At 50.7% G+C, this 15441-nt stretch overlaps 7 protein-coding genes across 7 annotated transcripts; 5 read left to right on the forward strand and 2 right to left on the reverse strand.

Moving 5' to 3' along the window:
- Positions 1 to 10: 10 nt before the first annotated feature.
- Positions 11 to 1253, forward strand: SNOG_03808 (hypothetical protein; the record flags this gene model as incomplete). The annotated part of the gene is made up of 2 exons (XM_001794302.1): positions 11 to 37; positions 762 to 1253. 2 exons carry the CDS (start codon positions 11 to 13, stop codon positions 1251 to 1253), a joined length of 519 nt encoding a protein of 172 aa, XP_001794354.1.
- A 759-nt stretch (positions 1254 to 2012) lies between these two features.
- Positions 2013 to 2287, forward strand: SNOG_03809 (hypothetical protein; the record flags this gene model as incomplete). The annotated part of the gene is made up of 2 exons (XM_001794303.1): positions 2013 to 2135; positions 2165 to 2287. The coding sequence occupies 2 exons, from the start codon at positions 2013 to 2015 to the stop codon at positions 2285 to 2287; spliced, it is 246 nt and encodes an 81-aa protein (XP_001794355.1).
- Positions 2288 to 5536: 3249 nt separating this feature from the next.
- SNOG_03810 (hypothetical protein) lies at positions 5537 to 6575 on the reverse strand (the record flags this gene model as incomplete). The annotated part of the gene is made up of 2 exons (XM_001794304.1): positions 5537 to 5957; positions 6085 to 6575. The coding sequence occupies 2 exons, from the start codon at positions 6573 to 6575 to the stop codon at positions 5537 to 5539; spliced, it is 912 nt and encodes a 303-aa protein (XP_001794356.1).
- Positions 6576 to 7301: 726 nt separating this feature from the next.
- SNOG_03811 (hypothetical protein) lies at positions 7302 to 7748 on the forward strand (the record flags this gene model as incomplete). The annotated part of the gene is made up of 2 exons (XM_001794305.1): positions 7302 to 7329; positions 7378 to 7748. The coding sequence occupies 2 exons, from the start codon at positions 7302 to 7304 to the stop codon at positions 7746 to 7748; spliced, it is 399 nt and encodes a 132-aa protein (XP_001794357.1).
- Positions 7749 to 8445: 697 nt separating this feature from the next.
- Positions 8446 to 8904, reverse strand: SNOG_03812 (hypothetical protein; the record flags this gene model as incomplete). Its single annotated transcript, XM_001794306.1, has 1 exon — positions 8446 to 8904. One exon carries the CDS (start codon positions 8902 to 8904, stop codon positions 8446 to 8448), a length of 459 nt encoding a protein of 152 aa, XP_001794358.1.
- A 1587-nt stretch (positions 8905 to 10491) lies between these two features.
- SNOG_03813 (hypothetical protein) lies at positions 10492 to 11911 on the forward strand (the record flags this gene model as incomplete). Its single annotated transcript, XM_001794307.1, is given in 2 exon segments — positions 10492 to 10818; positions 10838 to 11911. 2 exon segments carry the CDS (start codon positions 10492 to 10494, stop codon positions 11909 to 11911), a joined length of 1401 nt encoding a protein of 466 aa, XP_001794359.1.
- Positions 11912 to 12258: 347 nt separating this feature from the next.
- On the forward strand, positions 12259 to 13877 carry SNOG_03814 (hypothetical protein; the record flags this gene model as incomplete). The annotated part of the gene is made up of 4 exons (XM_001794308.1): positions 12259 to 12365; positions 12645 to 12751; positions 12957 to 13072; positions 13179 to 13877. 4 exons carry the CDS (start codon positions 12259 to 12261, stop codon positions 13875 to 13877), a joined length of 1029 nt encoding a protein of 342 aa, XP_001794360.1.
- Between the last annotated feature and the right edge of the window lie 1564 nt (positions 13878 to 15441).

Genomic DNA, 15441 nt, shown 5'->3' on the forward strand with positions numbered 1-15441 from the left:
TCCTACTTTGATGCAGCCCGCACGCGAGTCGCGCAAGGTGAGTCTTCGTGTTGTGTGTGAAGAAGCTGCGACACACGTGCTGACCTACTTACAGCCGTACCAACTCAGCCACATCAACAACGCCGTCTGAGCAACATTACTACCAGCAACATCAACCGCAACAGCAACAGCAACAGCAATCAAGACCACATTTACCACCATCGCAAGGAGTGACATCTGAAAATTACCATCACCTGCACGACGCTGCTCACTCACACACGGCACCAATCAATTCCCGCCGCCAAGACTCAGCCATCTCCCACTACCGCCTCGAGACGTCCAAGGAGAGCTCGTCTTTTGCTCCCCACCCAGAGCCTGATTTTGCTTCTTACTCACGTCGGAGCCCAAAAGACAGCCATCGTCCAGAAAGCCCTCACTTCATGTCCCATCTCATTTCTCAATCCTCAGCTCCTTCCCCGTCTGCCCACCCACCTGCGAGTTCTCCCAACTTGCATGAGCACGTGACCCTAATTCAAAACGGATCTGCATCGGATCCGTCTCCGAGAAGCGCCGCCTCACCTCCAGTTTCTGATCACATCAGCCCTGTTACCCGCCAACAGCGTTACAACGTCAGGTTTGCAGCAAACTACACTTCAGCGAACATGCCTCCCACTCAGCGGCCCAGACCAAGTCCCCCTCTACCGGCAGTAAGTGCCCCTGCAGAGCATGTGGAACCCCCACCAATGTCTCGGATTGAGCCTCCAGCTCCGCGAGTAGAGCAGCCAGCATCTCGGGTTGAGCGCATGCCGATTCCCGATGCAAGAGCTATGATCCTCGGCCAGGGCCAACGACGTGTCGAGCCACCATCGCATTCTAACACAGATGTACCAACACAGCCAGCGGAGCGTTGCCCAGGGTGTTTGGATGTCTACACTGCACCATCGCCTCCCGCGTGGGTTCAACAACCACCAGCCAAAGATGCAATGGACTATGCCAAGGCAACGGCTGAATTCTTTGCTCGGAAAAGCGAGAACGATAAGATTGCGGAGGATGACCACGAGCGCTGGAAGCAGAAACATGCGAGCTGTCGAGTGAAGGTCCCGAGCGACGCAGGCCACGACTTCAATCCCTTAACGAACACCGGCGCAACTAACGGATCTTCAAACAAGCGCAAAGATGACCGACAGCACGAAGAATCCGCGCGGTCAAGAAGATATCCATTCGACAACAGCACTACGAGTGCTCCGCCTGTCCGGCCTACTGCACCGATATAGTGTAGTTGTCGTCTCCCTCACGCCCATCAGCCCTCTTCTTATCACAGCCATACGTTGTATTTGCAACATGAGCCAAGTGTTGGTTCATGTCTTTTCCACCGTCGATACCCCTTTGATTTGCTCCTGTAAAGCGATTTATGTACCCTCCGATCTCTTTGCTTATTGGTGTCATGGTTGCGACGTTTCTCACATGATTGGAAAAATGGATGTCTGGATGCATTATCGGCGCTCGAATTTTGGTACGGCCTGTTGTTGGAGACACCAGGATCTTCCTTTAATGAGCCAGAGGCGCTCATGCGCATGTCGCCAATGTCTCATACTCTGCATTCGGTCGTTGATCAGACAATGTCTTCGGTCGCATTGGTCTCCGAACGCATACGGCTCTTAGCCCATAGAATTTATCACGATGATCTGCGACGCACTACGCTCTTCGTCATCTATGTTATCACTATACCCAAAATACAATCATCCTCCGAACAAACCTGGAGTCAATCATTGAGTCATTGTTTCTTTGCATCTATCAGGAGATATCGCCGCGACCATGCTTCACGTAAATCCCTCATGCCTGTTCCAACATTCACAAGGCCCGTCCAGAAACAACTGTTAGTGCAACACACTGCTCGGTGTATTTGCCAAAAGCTTGGGTCAAAGCGGCTCGGTTCGCAGCGCAAAGTTAATCAGAAAAGTGGCTAACAAAGGATCGTGTCTTTTTCCCCGAGCCCCTCGCAAACCTTGCACGAGACGAACTCGTCCACCATCATGAACTCAACTTCGAACTTTGACAAGCCACCGACGCCCTGCCTATTCGCCAACGAGTTCAAACACGAATTACAGCAGCCCGGAGCGTTCGTAGCAGACGCTACAGGATCACTTGCAGCTCTCGTCGACATCTAGACTCACATAAGGTATAGCGACAGCGGTTAGGCGGCCAGCGAGCGGGGCTTCCCGAAGTCGTCAACGCTCTCGGAAATGCGGACCCAACAAATCAAATTCACTCGCACAAGTTTCCTGTCCCAGCAGTATGGAATCTTTGAACGGCTTCTTGTATACAGAGTGTTGGGAGGCCAAAGAACATTAGGCTTGCTCCTAGCGTGCAGGCATGGTGATGCGATACACTTGATTATTCATGCGTGGCTATGATGTCGAAGTACTTCTAAACAGTGGTCGCCACGAAGCTGCAGTCGTGGAACATGCGTTAATGTCGATGTCATCGCCGTGATTGGCAGCGGCACAGGTGTCGATTGCTGCGGGGGTGCGGAAGCCATTGTTTTGCCTCCATGCAGTAAGGATACGCCAATCGCGACAACACACCACATTCTAACTTAGAAACAACGACATCACCGCGCAGTGACGATCGCGCTTGTGAGGCTTTTTGTGCCCCAGTCGGCGCTCCCGAACTCAAGTTTATGTCGCTCCAGATCAGCTCAAAACCGAGCAAAACACGAGATCAACCGCACCTGGTATCCCAGTGGTTTGGATACTTTATGGAGGACGCGAATTCATAGAGCACAACCACTGTGTGAACACACAGCTGGATAAGGGGGCAACGCGAAACGGAAATGCTTCCGTCGATCGTTCTGGCAAGCTTGCCTTTAGCGAAACCCTCCCATCTCCATATCGCAATGCTACTGGCCGCGGGTCGAGTTCAGCCGCAGGAACGCCTGCCTCTGTCTTAAGAGCACCTCTTAGAGTAGCGCGGACTTGGAGAAGTGCCGCACGCCGTGTATACCCAATGGGTCTCATCGGCAATGCTCAAACCTTTGTCCGACTCGAGGATAGCCTTGACTGTGGATTTGAGTTCAGGAACAAGATGTCAGCGCTATCGCTTTTTCAGCCGTCTCCACAGATGCAGAGTATCCCTACGATTGAAGCCACGTAGCAAGCCCGGATCTAGGGATCTCAAGTTCTCAACATGTGCCCAATGCCGCTCAGGGTGTACCTATGCGGCTATTTGCTGCTGGAAGAAAATATTCCCACAATATCATTCGTCCTTCCCACTGCCCCAACGGAAATTTCAAAACTGTCGAATTCCACTCCAGCAGTCGCCACACAAATGCGATTGTCGATTGTCAAGCGAGGCGGTGGATCTGCCTGCATGTGGCTCTTTAGCCATGACCCACCGTTTTGCTCAACGGTGTCGAACACGCCTGCGACAGGTGGCAAAATTGTGACGGAGCGTTCGAACGGCATTAGGCAAGATGCCATGGACGGCACTGCTATACCACTCTGGTGTTCACGACTCAGATGTTCATGCCGAGATCCTATCGCCCTGTCAGATGTCCGCTAAAAGCGTTAGTGATACGGGCAATCTTAGTTGCCTTTCTTCCCATGGGCCATTGCCGACCCGACCCTTCGTGGAGAACGCATTTCTGACTCGACATTTGTGTGAAGTGCATAATCGGCAGGGTCTTTGCATTATCCCTGTCTGTCAGCAACATTCTGACTCGCTATTCAGCATCGTACAGGCTTCAGCGGCTGTCTGCATCACCTTAAAGTCACGCGATAGAAACGAGCATGCCCAGGTAGCGATTACGTCGTACAAAGCTTTCGCCAAAAGACTCCCTTCACGTCGCTCGCTCGAAACATGCTGGGGATATGACACAATTCTCTACAGCTTGACACGCCGCTGTGAAGGCCTAATGCTGGAATAGGCAATTTGCGCGACCAAGTACCTGATATTAACTGGGGTGTGATTCCAACACCTTAGTCGTCAAAGTACACAGTACTATCTGCATCATGAAGCAATGCTTCATGAATCAGATGTGGTATACCAAGTAGGATTTGAAAATATTCTCAGGTGGATCAATCGGAGCTGGCGAATCGCGGCACTTTCGCATGATTACTTGAATGGGTAGTAGCGCCGGTACGGTGTGGTACCTTGAGAGATGATCCGCCTGCACCCGCCACGGACACTTTCCTCTCGTGCATCAGATGAGCTCACGACATTTTACCCCCTGCTTCATATCGCATGTTTCACGAACTTCAGCCTGGACTCTTTTTGCCGGATGTACTAATATCTGGAGACGGCGAGGTCCCACCCAGCATCAATTGCGCGGCTGCTACCACTATTTCGGATGATTTGATTACTTAGGCAGGAACTGCAAGGGAGGCTCATGCTGTCTGGCCTTGTGGATACCAGTATATGCTCATCCGACTGGGTGGCTATACATCCCAATCATCTGTGACAGACAACGACATCGCATGACGGCGGTGAAGCTCGGGTTGGGCTAGTAACCTCATCTGAAGGTTGCTTTTTGTGGGAAGGATTGCTGTACCTGGAGAACGAAGAGCTGGGATCTGGGTTACAACGTTCTACTACACCATCACGTAGTCACAATGTGCAGCAAGCCTCCCTCATCGAGATTTGAGGTCCGGAAGCTCAAAAGCATGCAAGGGCATACTGCTGCAGTGTTCGTCACCATGGCAGTCCTTTTTCACGATCATGACTGGCCCAGGTGTATATGGAGATGCGTGCTGTAGGCCCGGGGTACCCCGTACATGTTCACGCAGTATCACCAAGGCGCTCCGCTGTAGTGCATTGCCTCGTCTGGCAAGCGCTCACGGCTAACAGCTTTGCGAAGGGGAGATGTCAGGCAACTAAAAAGCAAGGAGCGAGACGGGACGCATCAAATCGTCGGGAAAGCTGATGGTGTGCAGCTCAGGTCACATCTAGATCCGATCGCATCGTCAGGAAGGGGTGCGAGATCTGCTTGGCACCGTCGGACTCGACCTGGAAGTGAAGATCGGAAGAGTGGATCTCACCTAGTCCGCACACTCTCCAACCACGTCGCACAGCGTGTGGCTCGGTCCAATTCCCCGGTGTGTGACTTATCGCTGATTCGCGGGAAGTCTAACCGCAAGCTAGACGACTAACTACTGCACTATCGAAAAAGATACCGTGTCGTCCAACGCAAGGGCACGCGTTGAAAAGAGGGGCGGCAGAGCGGACGGGGTTGGAAGGATTCCTTTTCTTTTTGCTTTTTTCGAGAAATATCCGGAAGCGCGATAAGCGAAAACGACGCAGCACCGGCCGCAGATCGAAGCATCCAGCCTGCCGGATGCTCCACTCGCAACGGACCGAGGAACGCCCGAATCACTGAGGTAAAAGTTTTCAGAAACGTGAGGCGGCCGGTGCGGGTCGCTGCTGATGCGAGAGCGAACATGGGGCGCACTTTGGGAATACGAGCTTGCGTCACACTATTCGGATATGGAGCCGCAGGCATGATCCTGAAGCTGGGAGCCCGGCGCGTTTTGACAGCTTGGGATGTGTCTGGTGGGACATATCACGTGGGGGTTCGTTTCATCTGGATCTGCTTGACTCGGGTTTGGGGGATGTGTGGTAAAGTTGATGTCATGCGTTGGTGATGAGGCGAGATGGTGAGGGACGTGCGGTTTGGAGTGTCCACAGTAACCTCAAACATGGGGCCAGGGATCTCTGAGTAGGGAAAGTTAACACACCGCCTCAGACAAGAGGTCGTTGGACCTTCCAAGTTGCGTTGATGGACATCCGAGTCGGGGTTGGAATGTCGGCGCCAATGTTTTTTACCCGCTTCTGAAAGGGTTGCCCAGAATTGCTGATCCAGGGTCATTGTCATGTCCTCTTGGATGTTACTTTCAGAACTGATTAAAATCTGGGCAAACCGTGCGGTTAGGACATGAATGCCGATCATCAATGTGACTGTACTGGGCGTATTTGCGTTTGGTCTTGGGCAGAGTTATTTCACACTCATCATCACATTATAGGCATCAACGTGAACGCTCAAGTTGAATTATGAACATTGCAATTAATTCTACCACCATCGAAGCGGTCGCAATCTGGATATTAGACTACTCTTCTTCTCCCTTGATATCAGGCTCGTCTTGTGGAGGTTCGGCCCATCGAATATTGTCTGGTCGGGTGACCCTGCTGACATTGTCGTTGACGTTATAATTATGTTGCGTGTTCACACGGTCAGTGTCCTGTTCGCTGAAGCGATGATTCTCCCGTCCGCGCATGCGATTGCAGAACTGTCCAGTTATGTAATCATTCTCGTGTCTATTACCATGAATACCCTGCGGTGGGTTTAGCCTTCCGTAGGCATCGTTTGTGCGATTGTTCTTCTGCTGAGCAGTCCTGTTGTTTCCGTGATACGGCATTCCCACCTTGTCATGTGAGTCAGCTTTGAGCCATCGACTAACAGCCAGTGCCGGGTTTGGCTCATCCCTGTCGTGGTACTTGCAGTACTTGTTCAAATTATCAAGCCAACTGGCATGAAAGTCTGCGCAAAATTCTGCAAACGCCCTCCGGCCGATTTCGCTCTCTTGAGTAGCGAGATACTTCATCTTTTCGAGGCTCGGCCACCTGTGGACATGTTGGCAATCGATGCCCTTACAGTGTCTGAAGAAAGAAGATACAACACAATAGTCTTTCTACATTTAGGAAGTGTAATAAAAGCTAACGAAAGCATGTAAACAAGCTTTTCAGAAGCAATATGCATAAGTGCAAGATGTATGAAAGCTTTGTACACTATTTGGTGACGCAGAGGGGAAAAAATGGTTGTGGGGAAAGAAAGACGTCGACAAGTGGAAAGCAAGGAGAGTGACTTGGAGAAATGAGAGGCGATAATTCTCGAGCATGTGAGACGTCTTCCAGGACTGAATAGGAAGGCGATGTGATCGCAAAGAAGGCGCAGACCTCTCGAATAATGTTCTTTCGTGTTTGGTCGGTGACTGATATGCTCGAAGTGGCTTGGAGATGTGCGTTGGGCGTAATGATGGACAGTAGGCGGTGCTGGTTAAATTGCCGGTTGTAGAACAGCAACAACCCATTGTCTTTCAGCCACTTCGCGTAGTCGAAACCTTGTATGGCAGCCTTACTGCGCCTCTTTCCAACACGAGAAATGACTTTTCGTCTACTTTACAACATGTTGTCGATCATCATTACTTGAGTATATGAGCTCACAGCTTGGCGATGTAGAAAGCAGAGAACTAAAGGCGACAAAGCGTGATAAGAAGTATTCACAGCTTGCTTAACGCCGAATCCAAATCATTCCGTAGAAACCAAACAATATGCCAGCTTCTCAGCGGCCGTCAACATGTATGTCATTCCTGGGGTCCTTGCTGATGAGAGCGTACTGACGAGCAGTAGCCAAGGCGAACTCGTCGGCATACAACAACGATGATGCGAGCACACCGACTCGGTGGAAATCGCCAATCGTCATTGACGCTGACGCAAACACACTACCCGGAGGCACGCAGCGACAGGATGTAAACGACAAGAAACTGAAGGATCCGAAGCCTATCAAGGATGATTTGAGCGACGTATCCGCAGGCACAGCGCGAGAGGAAGTGGACACTAGAGATGCAATGAAGAAAGACAAAGACTTCAAGGATGATGATACAAAGACGCTGGTCGCAGGCAAGGGGCGAAGGGATCGTAACGGCAAGATTATGACAAAGAAAGAGTTGGCCGCAGAGGGTCTTATTCGCGTCCTCGTAGCATGTACTGTGATGTAGGCATGAGGAGGAGGCGGATTCTTTAAGGTTCGGTGCAGAATCGACCATAAAGACAGGAGCAATGTTCGCTTTCTTTTTGCGGACCTTTGGAAGCTTTTGCCCAGACCCATTTTCTCGTAGAGACTACTACTTCGAGATGAAGGCTTTCCATCTTAGCTTACATTCAAGTTCGCTGATCTAAGTGTAACGTCATCGTGAGATTCAGATATCACCAGCACCAGAGGTAAACTGGAAGATGTGCTTACGAAAATTGGTCTAACGCATATTTGGCATCACTCCATGCCGGCTCCGTGTCACACCGAAATTCGAAAAGTTCCTAGCGCCAGCCGACTCTTTCCCACGAAGGTTGTACCACAAGCTGACAATCACGGATACCCTATGCACGAAGAGCCCATCAAGTCACTTCGGAAAACTCCAGACCGCCCCCCGGATTTTGTCGCTAGCACCAATAATAGATGCTGGTATTTTTGCACAATTCAACCCGGTCGAAAGTGGCCTGACTTGGACGATGGTCGTGTTGACAGGGACTTGACCGAGTCCAAACACCAGTCCAGTCGAATCTAGTCGGCGTCGCAGCTGTCCTTTCGTCGACCGAAGTTGTTCCGAGTATGGTGGGTGATGAATTGACTCGTATGATACATCGTAGTATTTGGGCAGCGAGGGAGAGGTCGAGTTCAAGGTAGAGTGTTGTTGTGAGTTATCCAGGATGAGCCTGTCCCCTTCCTTGCGTAGTTGTTGACAAGGGCTCATGAATAACGCCAAAATGCTTGCCTATATCGGCAACTGCCGCAGCCGCGTTGGTTTGGGGGGTGCCGTGATAGCTCTTGCTAACGCGGCGTTTCTTCCACGTCACGGCCGTTGTTCCACGCACCCATGCACATAAAGTACTTCGACCCGTCACCTTGGAAAAGGGCCGACGTTCGTCCGGCGTTATGTACAACGAAACCCGATACGTCATATAATCCTTATGCAAATACTGATGCCTCAAGGAGGTTCTCTTGTCGTGGGGGTCCTTGAGCTTAATTGTCGCAATGGCATACAACTGCGCCTCAGTCGCTAACCTTCGTTGAGCAGCGTTCAATCTGCTGACCCCTGTAGTAGATTCGGTAATGGATTTTCGTCCACAGCGGACCTTGCGGCCTCTCAGTTTAGCCATGATGGCGAGATCAAGTCCCCCCAGCCACTAGTGAAGTGGCAAAGCACCGGTTCCTGTGTATGGTATTCTGCAAGAGTTGGAAGCCGTGGAAGCATCGAATCTATCCCTTCGTCCGGGAAAGCTACAGGAGCCTCATGTTTGGCTTTCGCGACAATTTAAATACATCCCTCGAGAGAGTTGTAGCCAGACAAGCGGGACAAGGAGTCTGTATATGATCAAAAGACCTTTCAGCAGCTATCAAGCCCACCTCAAGTTTGGAGCTACCCTGGCCAGTGTGTAGCTTCAAGCATATTCTTTCAGATGTCCTCAGAGATGCGCGGATTGTTGGAACGCCGTGTAGTACAACTACGCGTCGAGCTGCGCATCAAGTTGAACACCGTAAAGCCGTACGCGTCATCTCAGTATTGCTGCAATATACTGTAGGACCGATATGGAGGGAGTTGCAGAACGGCCCAATGAGTCCGGTCGTGTGGTGATGTGGACTGGTGGAAGAAGTCGAGAAGCGAAGTCTTGGGCAAGTGGCTGTCATGTGGGGCAACGGCGTCTTCCGGGGAAAGGGGCGGGGATTCAACCACGCACAAGCACCATCTCTCTCTCTCTCTCTCCGCACTCACTACCATTACCATGCTGGCTCACAAGTTCATGGCGAACGAATACCGGAACCTGACGCATCGGACTCTATGATCTCATCGCAGCGCAGCGCACATTTTTATTCGTCTCTTGATTCGAGTCGCTGGATGTGAGCGCTGATCGCATAACGCTGCTCCAGCCTGTTCGTTTCCTTGCGCGAGGAAGGAGCTGTCATGTTCTGTACACATTCCAGCATACCGTTGCCAGATCGCTTCGATGGCCTGTGATGGTCGAAGGATAGGCCACTCCGGGAGACAAAGAAGAGTAGCTCGAGACAATTTGCGATCGCGTCAACACACCTATCGATTGTCTCCATTCTAGCTGCCCTCACTGAATTATCTTTAAGAAATAACAGATGTGCCTATAATTCAAGAGCTGGTAAACAATCATTGCGCAGGTCTCCTGTTCGAGAGCGCCTACACTTGATAACTGGTGAGTACACGAGCAAGCTGGTTGCAACATCAAACAAACTCCATCCGAACTCATCGTCTCGCGTTCTGCTACGTCTCTGGTATCCCGATATTTGTTCATGTATCTCTCGATGTGGCCTGGCTTTAGGTGTTGTGATGGCCGTTGATGAGACAATAGATCTGGTACAAGTAGTGATTCGCCGGTGACTCTGTCTCGGTATGTTCAGACCACGGCACGGTATTCTCACACCACTGTATGCCTACACCGGCCAATTCGCGCTTCCTGTTTCGGTACCGGAATCAATGCGATGTTCTTCACCTTGCAGTGCAAACGCTGGAAAAGCCGCTAAACGAGATAGGGAATTTCGTGCCACAAGTTGTCTTTCCCGCTTCATTCTACGTCTTTTAAACACCACACGTCTGATTTGTACTGCAATCTTTTGAAGCAATTAACTTTACAGGTGGGCGACTTTGACCTCGAGATTCTCGCAACGTGCGCTAATTGAATAGCTTGCCGGAACGTCGTTTGATCCTACGAGCAGACGCGATGGGCGACAGACGCGACCGCAACCGCTGGGGCCCGGATGTGGATCTTGACACGAGAACCGGACATCCTGCGCCGGAACTTGGCCACGAAGATCAATGCACGCTGAGGGATATTCGCAACGCCATGTTTGATGGCACTCTCCAGGACAAGATCATGATGCTCGCGGAGATAGAACTCATCCTGCAAAGCGGTGATGAGAATCGCGAATTGAAACAGCGGATCATCCGAATCACTCAAGTAAAGCAGGCGATGGGCCAGTCAAATACTAGACTTGTTGCCTTTGTGAAGATGCAGCAAGATGGTTTCCATGTGGCGAAAAAAAAAGCTGTATGCTTGCATTGCCCAGGCAAACGAGAAATCGCGAAAACTTGAGGACAGTGTGGCTGCCGCGCACTCTACTGCTAGAGACCAAATCGCGGCACTTGAAAGCCAAGCGAAGGAGCAACTCGACAAAGCTCGCGCTGAAATCGACTCAATTCGTCTAATCGAGACTCAGACGCAAGATCAAGTTGACAAAGCTCTTGCGGATATGGAAATGCTTCGTGCCCAGAATGAAAAGGTCAGACAGGATCTGTTAGCTTTAAGGCGAGCTGAACAAGTGTTGCGCAAAGATTCAGAGGCTCTGCGTAAGGAGATCGCTAGGCTAAAGAAAGATGTACAAATACAGACAACTCTTCGCCGAAATGCCGTCAACGAAACGGAAGAGATCAGGTTGGAGCTGACTGAGCTGTCAACTCAGCAGATATCACTTGCAAAAGACAACAGCAAACATCGGCATACACTTAAGATTTGGGAGGCGCGTGTTATAGCCTTGACCGAGGAGCGTGAAGCTGCGCTGAAGCAAGTACAAGAACTGGATGGCAAGTACTTCTCAGCGCGCGTCTGGCAGAAGGCCGCAAAAGACCGCGAGGCTGACTTGAAGCTGAAGAAGGCCCGTATCAGGCAGCTCCTCAAAGCCAATGATGAGAATGAAGAACATACTGCAAAGTTGCAGTCAGAGGCTGAAGAGCGAGTGCAGGACCTGGTCGTCCAACACGAGGCAGAGATTCACGATCGAGACGAGTTCATCGCCAAACTGCAGCAGAAGAATGTCCCCAAAAAGAAGCTTAAGCACCAGCTTAAAGTTCTGGAAGATGAAAAGGGTACCGTGGAAAAACGCTTCGAGGCTCTTTGCGACTATTACCGCAACCTGTACGGCAGAAATAAGAGTCTGGTAAAAGTCCTGACCAAATCCGAGGAGGCTAAAGGCTATAGTTTCAAAGCTGTCGCTCTTCGTAAGAAGATCTGGAAGATGAAGGGTTCGACGCTTGAGTCTATCTTCGAGGATCTGGATCCCGACAGCAGTTCGTCGTCAGAGAGTCAGACATCTGAAGCGGAGGCGGATGTGAAGTCGGAGGAGAGTGGTAAGGAGAGCGACTAAACCATGCATTAGGTGCGACCAGCCACGGGGCCAAGCTGGCGACTCGCGGGCTTGCATGCTTAAGCTTAGCAGCCTTGTTTTCGGTGTCGATAGAGAAAGGTATGTACCTCTGCGGCTCTCCTGTAAAGGGGATGACTGACTGGTCCACAGTGGTCTCGGCGTACGAAGAGCAATCGCCCTTGTCGAATGTCGCTGTCCTTACAAGGCCGTTGAATACCACCGTTTCTTCTGCCATCTGTTTCCATCGCTGTCTTGTGTCGACTGCAGCATCATCCGCGCGCCATGCGATATTTTCGTTGCCTTCGTAAGATGTTATGATCGATGTGTGATGTGCATGAGTGCACCTGATGACTGGTCGGAGATTATGGTGGTGCATTTTTGCAGCACTGCCTGAGTCAGGCATGTGCGCCGTTGATGCGTTGCCTGTGAGCTTTGCGACGGTGGGGGTGGTAGGGTTCGTTCTGCTCAGCTAGGCTTGTTGCTGAAGTCACTACTGTCTTTGGTAGCATGGCGCCGGGTGTAATCCCTCAATTTACTCACGGTCACTTCACAGAATTATGTCCTTCTTCCTATCTTTATAATGCAGCTTGTCCAGTGTCTATACGCTAGGCCGTGTGTTGTGCGCGGTGGTCGTTGGGCAAGGCTAGACCTCGTCACCATTCCGCAGAAGTAAAAGCTCTCCCGTAGCACCTCTTCTCTCCCTCCAACTACCCCGCACTACCGCTTCTTAAAGTCGACCTCAACTGGATCTCTTGAGCTATTGCGAGTTCAAGGCACCCGATAGCGATTGGCGTTCGACAATTGGAGAGCCTCTGCTTGAGCACACCACGCTGACACAAGGTGCGTAGTTTCGTTGAAGTCTTAATCATGAGCGCAGATGCAGCATTGATTGCTCTCCGGGCTCTCGATACGAACGCTTTCTTGCAAGTAAACGACCGCGAGTCGCACGAGTGGGTTGTGTGACAGTGGGCTGTTGCTCTTCCACATCACGATCGACACCCAGACCTCACTTTCCAAATCCTCTTACTGACTACATGAATTTTAGGCCCGGCTTTTGCGAGTTGTCAACTATTTGGGTTCTCCTCACACGGATACTTCCAGCCGGACACATTTCTCCGGGTCCGCGAGGGCGACAACGATACAGACATCGATTATCAACTGGTAAGAGCTTTCTCGTTTTAGTTCTAAAGCAACGTCCTTTCTAAACCCCTGCAGCGTGGTATAGACGATGGTTTCATATGGGGATTCAGTACGACCGGTCGATCAGTACAAGGACTATTCAGACAAAGGCGAGGACGTGAAAGACAATGATGAGACCAGTGCGACAATCTCCTGCGACATCTGCGGCCTAACTTTCAGCCAAGCTGGCCAACTCGCGCGTCACGAGAGGTCGGTGCATACCTCTTCGAGGCCCTTTGTATGCCCAGATTGTGATGCAAAGTTTACTCGTGGATACAATCTAAAACGGCATCGGAAACGACTTCACGATTACACGTCAGACGACAACAACACTTCCACCTCACGGGATGACATCACTTCTACCTCACGCGACGACATTACTTCTACCTCACGGGACGACATTACTTCTACCTCACGGGACGTACGACGAAGTGTCTCAACCGCAGTCGAATCTCGCGAGCTTCTGAAATTAGGTCCAGGAGGAATCAGAGCTTTTCAAGAAGCATTCGAGTTTGCCCGGCCTCCATCGCCCCCATCTCCAACAGGCTCCGGTCTTGCCAACAACTCAGCTCATCGACTTGCCACACCAACCGACCAAGAACTAATCGCTTCAGAGCGTAGGCACTTCGAGCGACATGTACCTCGGGGAACGGCTGGAGAAGAACTTGTTCGTCTGCGGAGCGACTGGCACCAGAGGTTGGCTATACTACACTTGAAGGAGGGTACGAAAGCTCTGCGGAGATTGCATCGTGTCTATGGTGCTAATAAGAATCCGGATGAGGAATAAGCCATGCCAGACAGGTGTCTCATTCAAGAGCAGGTGCGTATGTGGTCAAGAAGGATTGATGAGGAATGAGATCGTCGCCATGCGATGACGCAATGAGTTGGGGAAAATGCGTTGATGGACAAGTGTACTTGAACGAGAAATCATAGGAAAAATGGACACGAGACAAAAGCTGTGTATTACCTGCAAATCTGCGTATTGATCGAGCGCCACCGTCACCCATGATGAACATATTTGTCAAATTACTTATTAGAATCTCGAAGAAAGCCACCAATGGCAAGAAGTGGAGGTATTTGCCGAATCAAGATGAAATGACACCGAGCAGTTATCGATACTTCGTGGGGTCGTTGAGCTACACTACATTTTTGCGTGTATGAGCGGAATGACCAAGTTTATGGCGGATCACGTGCGAATGCGCATGCTTATTGGCAAACCCAAATCTACGGCTGACATTAGTGACTCCGCACCGTGACTCATCAAATGTTTACTGTAGATCTGTGTAAAAGTGGTAGTCCATGGAAGAGATTTAGTTCCTTATCTTTGTCCATTCGTCTCTTTTCACCCCATGAAATGGCAACTCCAACGACAAAAGCTCAAACTTGCGCTATGAGTGATTGTTTCTACCGATCTTTGTAGTCGCTGCAAAATCATGTATTATTGCAGCAAATCATGTCGGGTTGTGCATTGGTCAGAGCACAAAGAGGCCTGCTACGAAGCCAATATTCACCGCACTGTGCCAAAAGCTGGATCTTTGCTTTGGGACATGTTCTACTTGTTCGGCCAGAAGACCTTTGCAAACAAGTTTGTGGAGGGCACATGCAACAGTAGTCGACTGCGTGTCACTCTCGACACCACACGGGGCTTCCAAACATTTCCGCATCATATGGTTCAAAGTGACCAGGAAAACCATATGCTCTTAACCTTAATGGCTGGACGTGTCACATTCGGCATATTCCATGACGTCCTCTGTGAGCTAATGAAGAGTACACTCGCTCCCAACACGCCCTTCATAATTTTCAAGAGACCAAACAATCGCAAATACACCTGTTCAGATTGAGGAGCTTGTGGCTGGTCTCAACTGACCCCCTATTTACGCTGAAGGTACCTTTGTCGCTAATCTGCAGCCGCTGGCCCATGCTATCACTCAAGGGAGACACAAAAGCTTTGACAAACACGATCTGTTTCGCATCAAAGCAAAGAACTCATCTAAAAAATGGTACTTAGACACGTTTGGCGCAGAATATGGCATCTTCTCTGGATGTACCGACGGTCAGACCTATCCTGGATCTTTTGCGAACAGAATCAACCTCGTCGCGTCTGGAGGTACATGGAAGAAGCTTTACAGTGTGCTGATTCGCCCCCTTCTCCCGTCCTCTCCGTTCCCATTCCCTCCCCTTTGCCCCCCTCTCATCATACTTGCTTCCAAACCCTCCCCCGCGCACACATCCTACAATACTTCTGAAAGCTTGCAACGGGCACCATACCCTGCACAAATTTGCCCGTCGCCAGACACATACCCGAAGCAAACTGCCATTCGACGCAGGGGTTCGTGGGGATGCGGTGGCCG

Source organism: Parastagonospora nodorum, assembly GCF_000146915.1.
Source record: "Parastagonospora nodorum SN15 chromosome Unknown scaffold_5, whole genome shotgun sequence".
In the NCBI taxonomy this organism is placed as follows: Eukaryota; Fungi; Ascomycota; class Dothideomycetes; order Pleosporales; family Phaeosphaeriaceae; genus Parastagonospora; species Parastagonospora nodorum.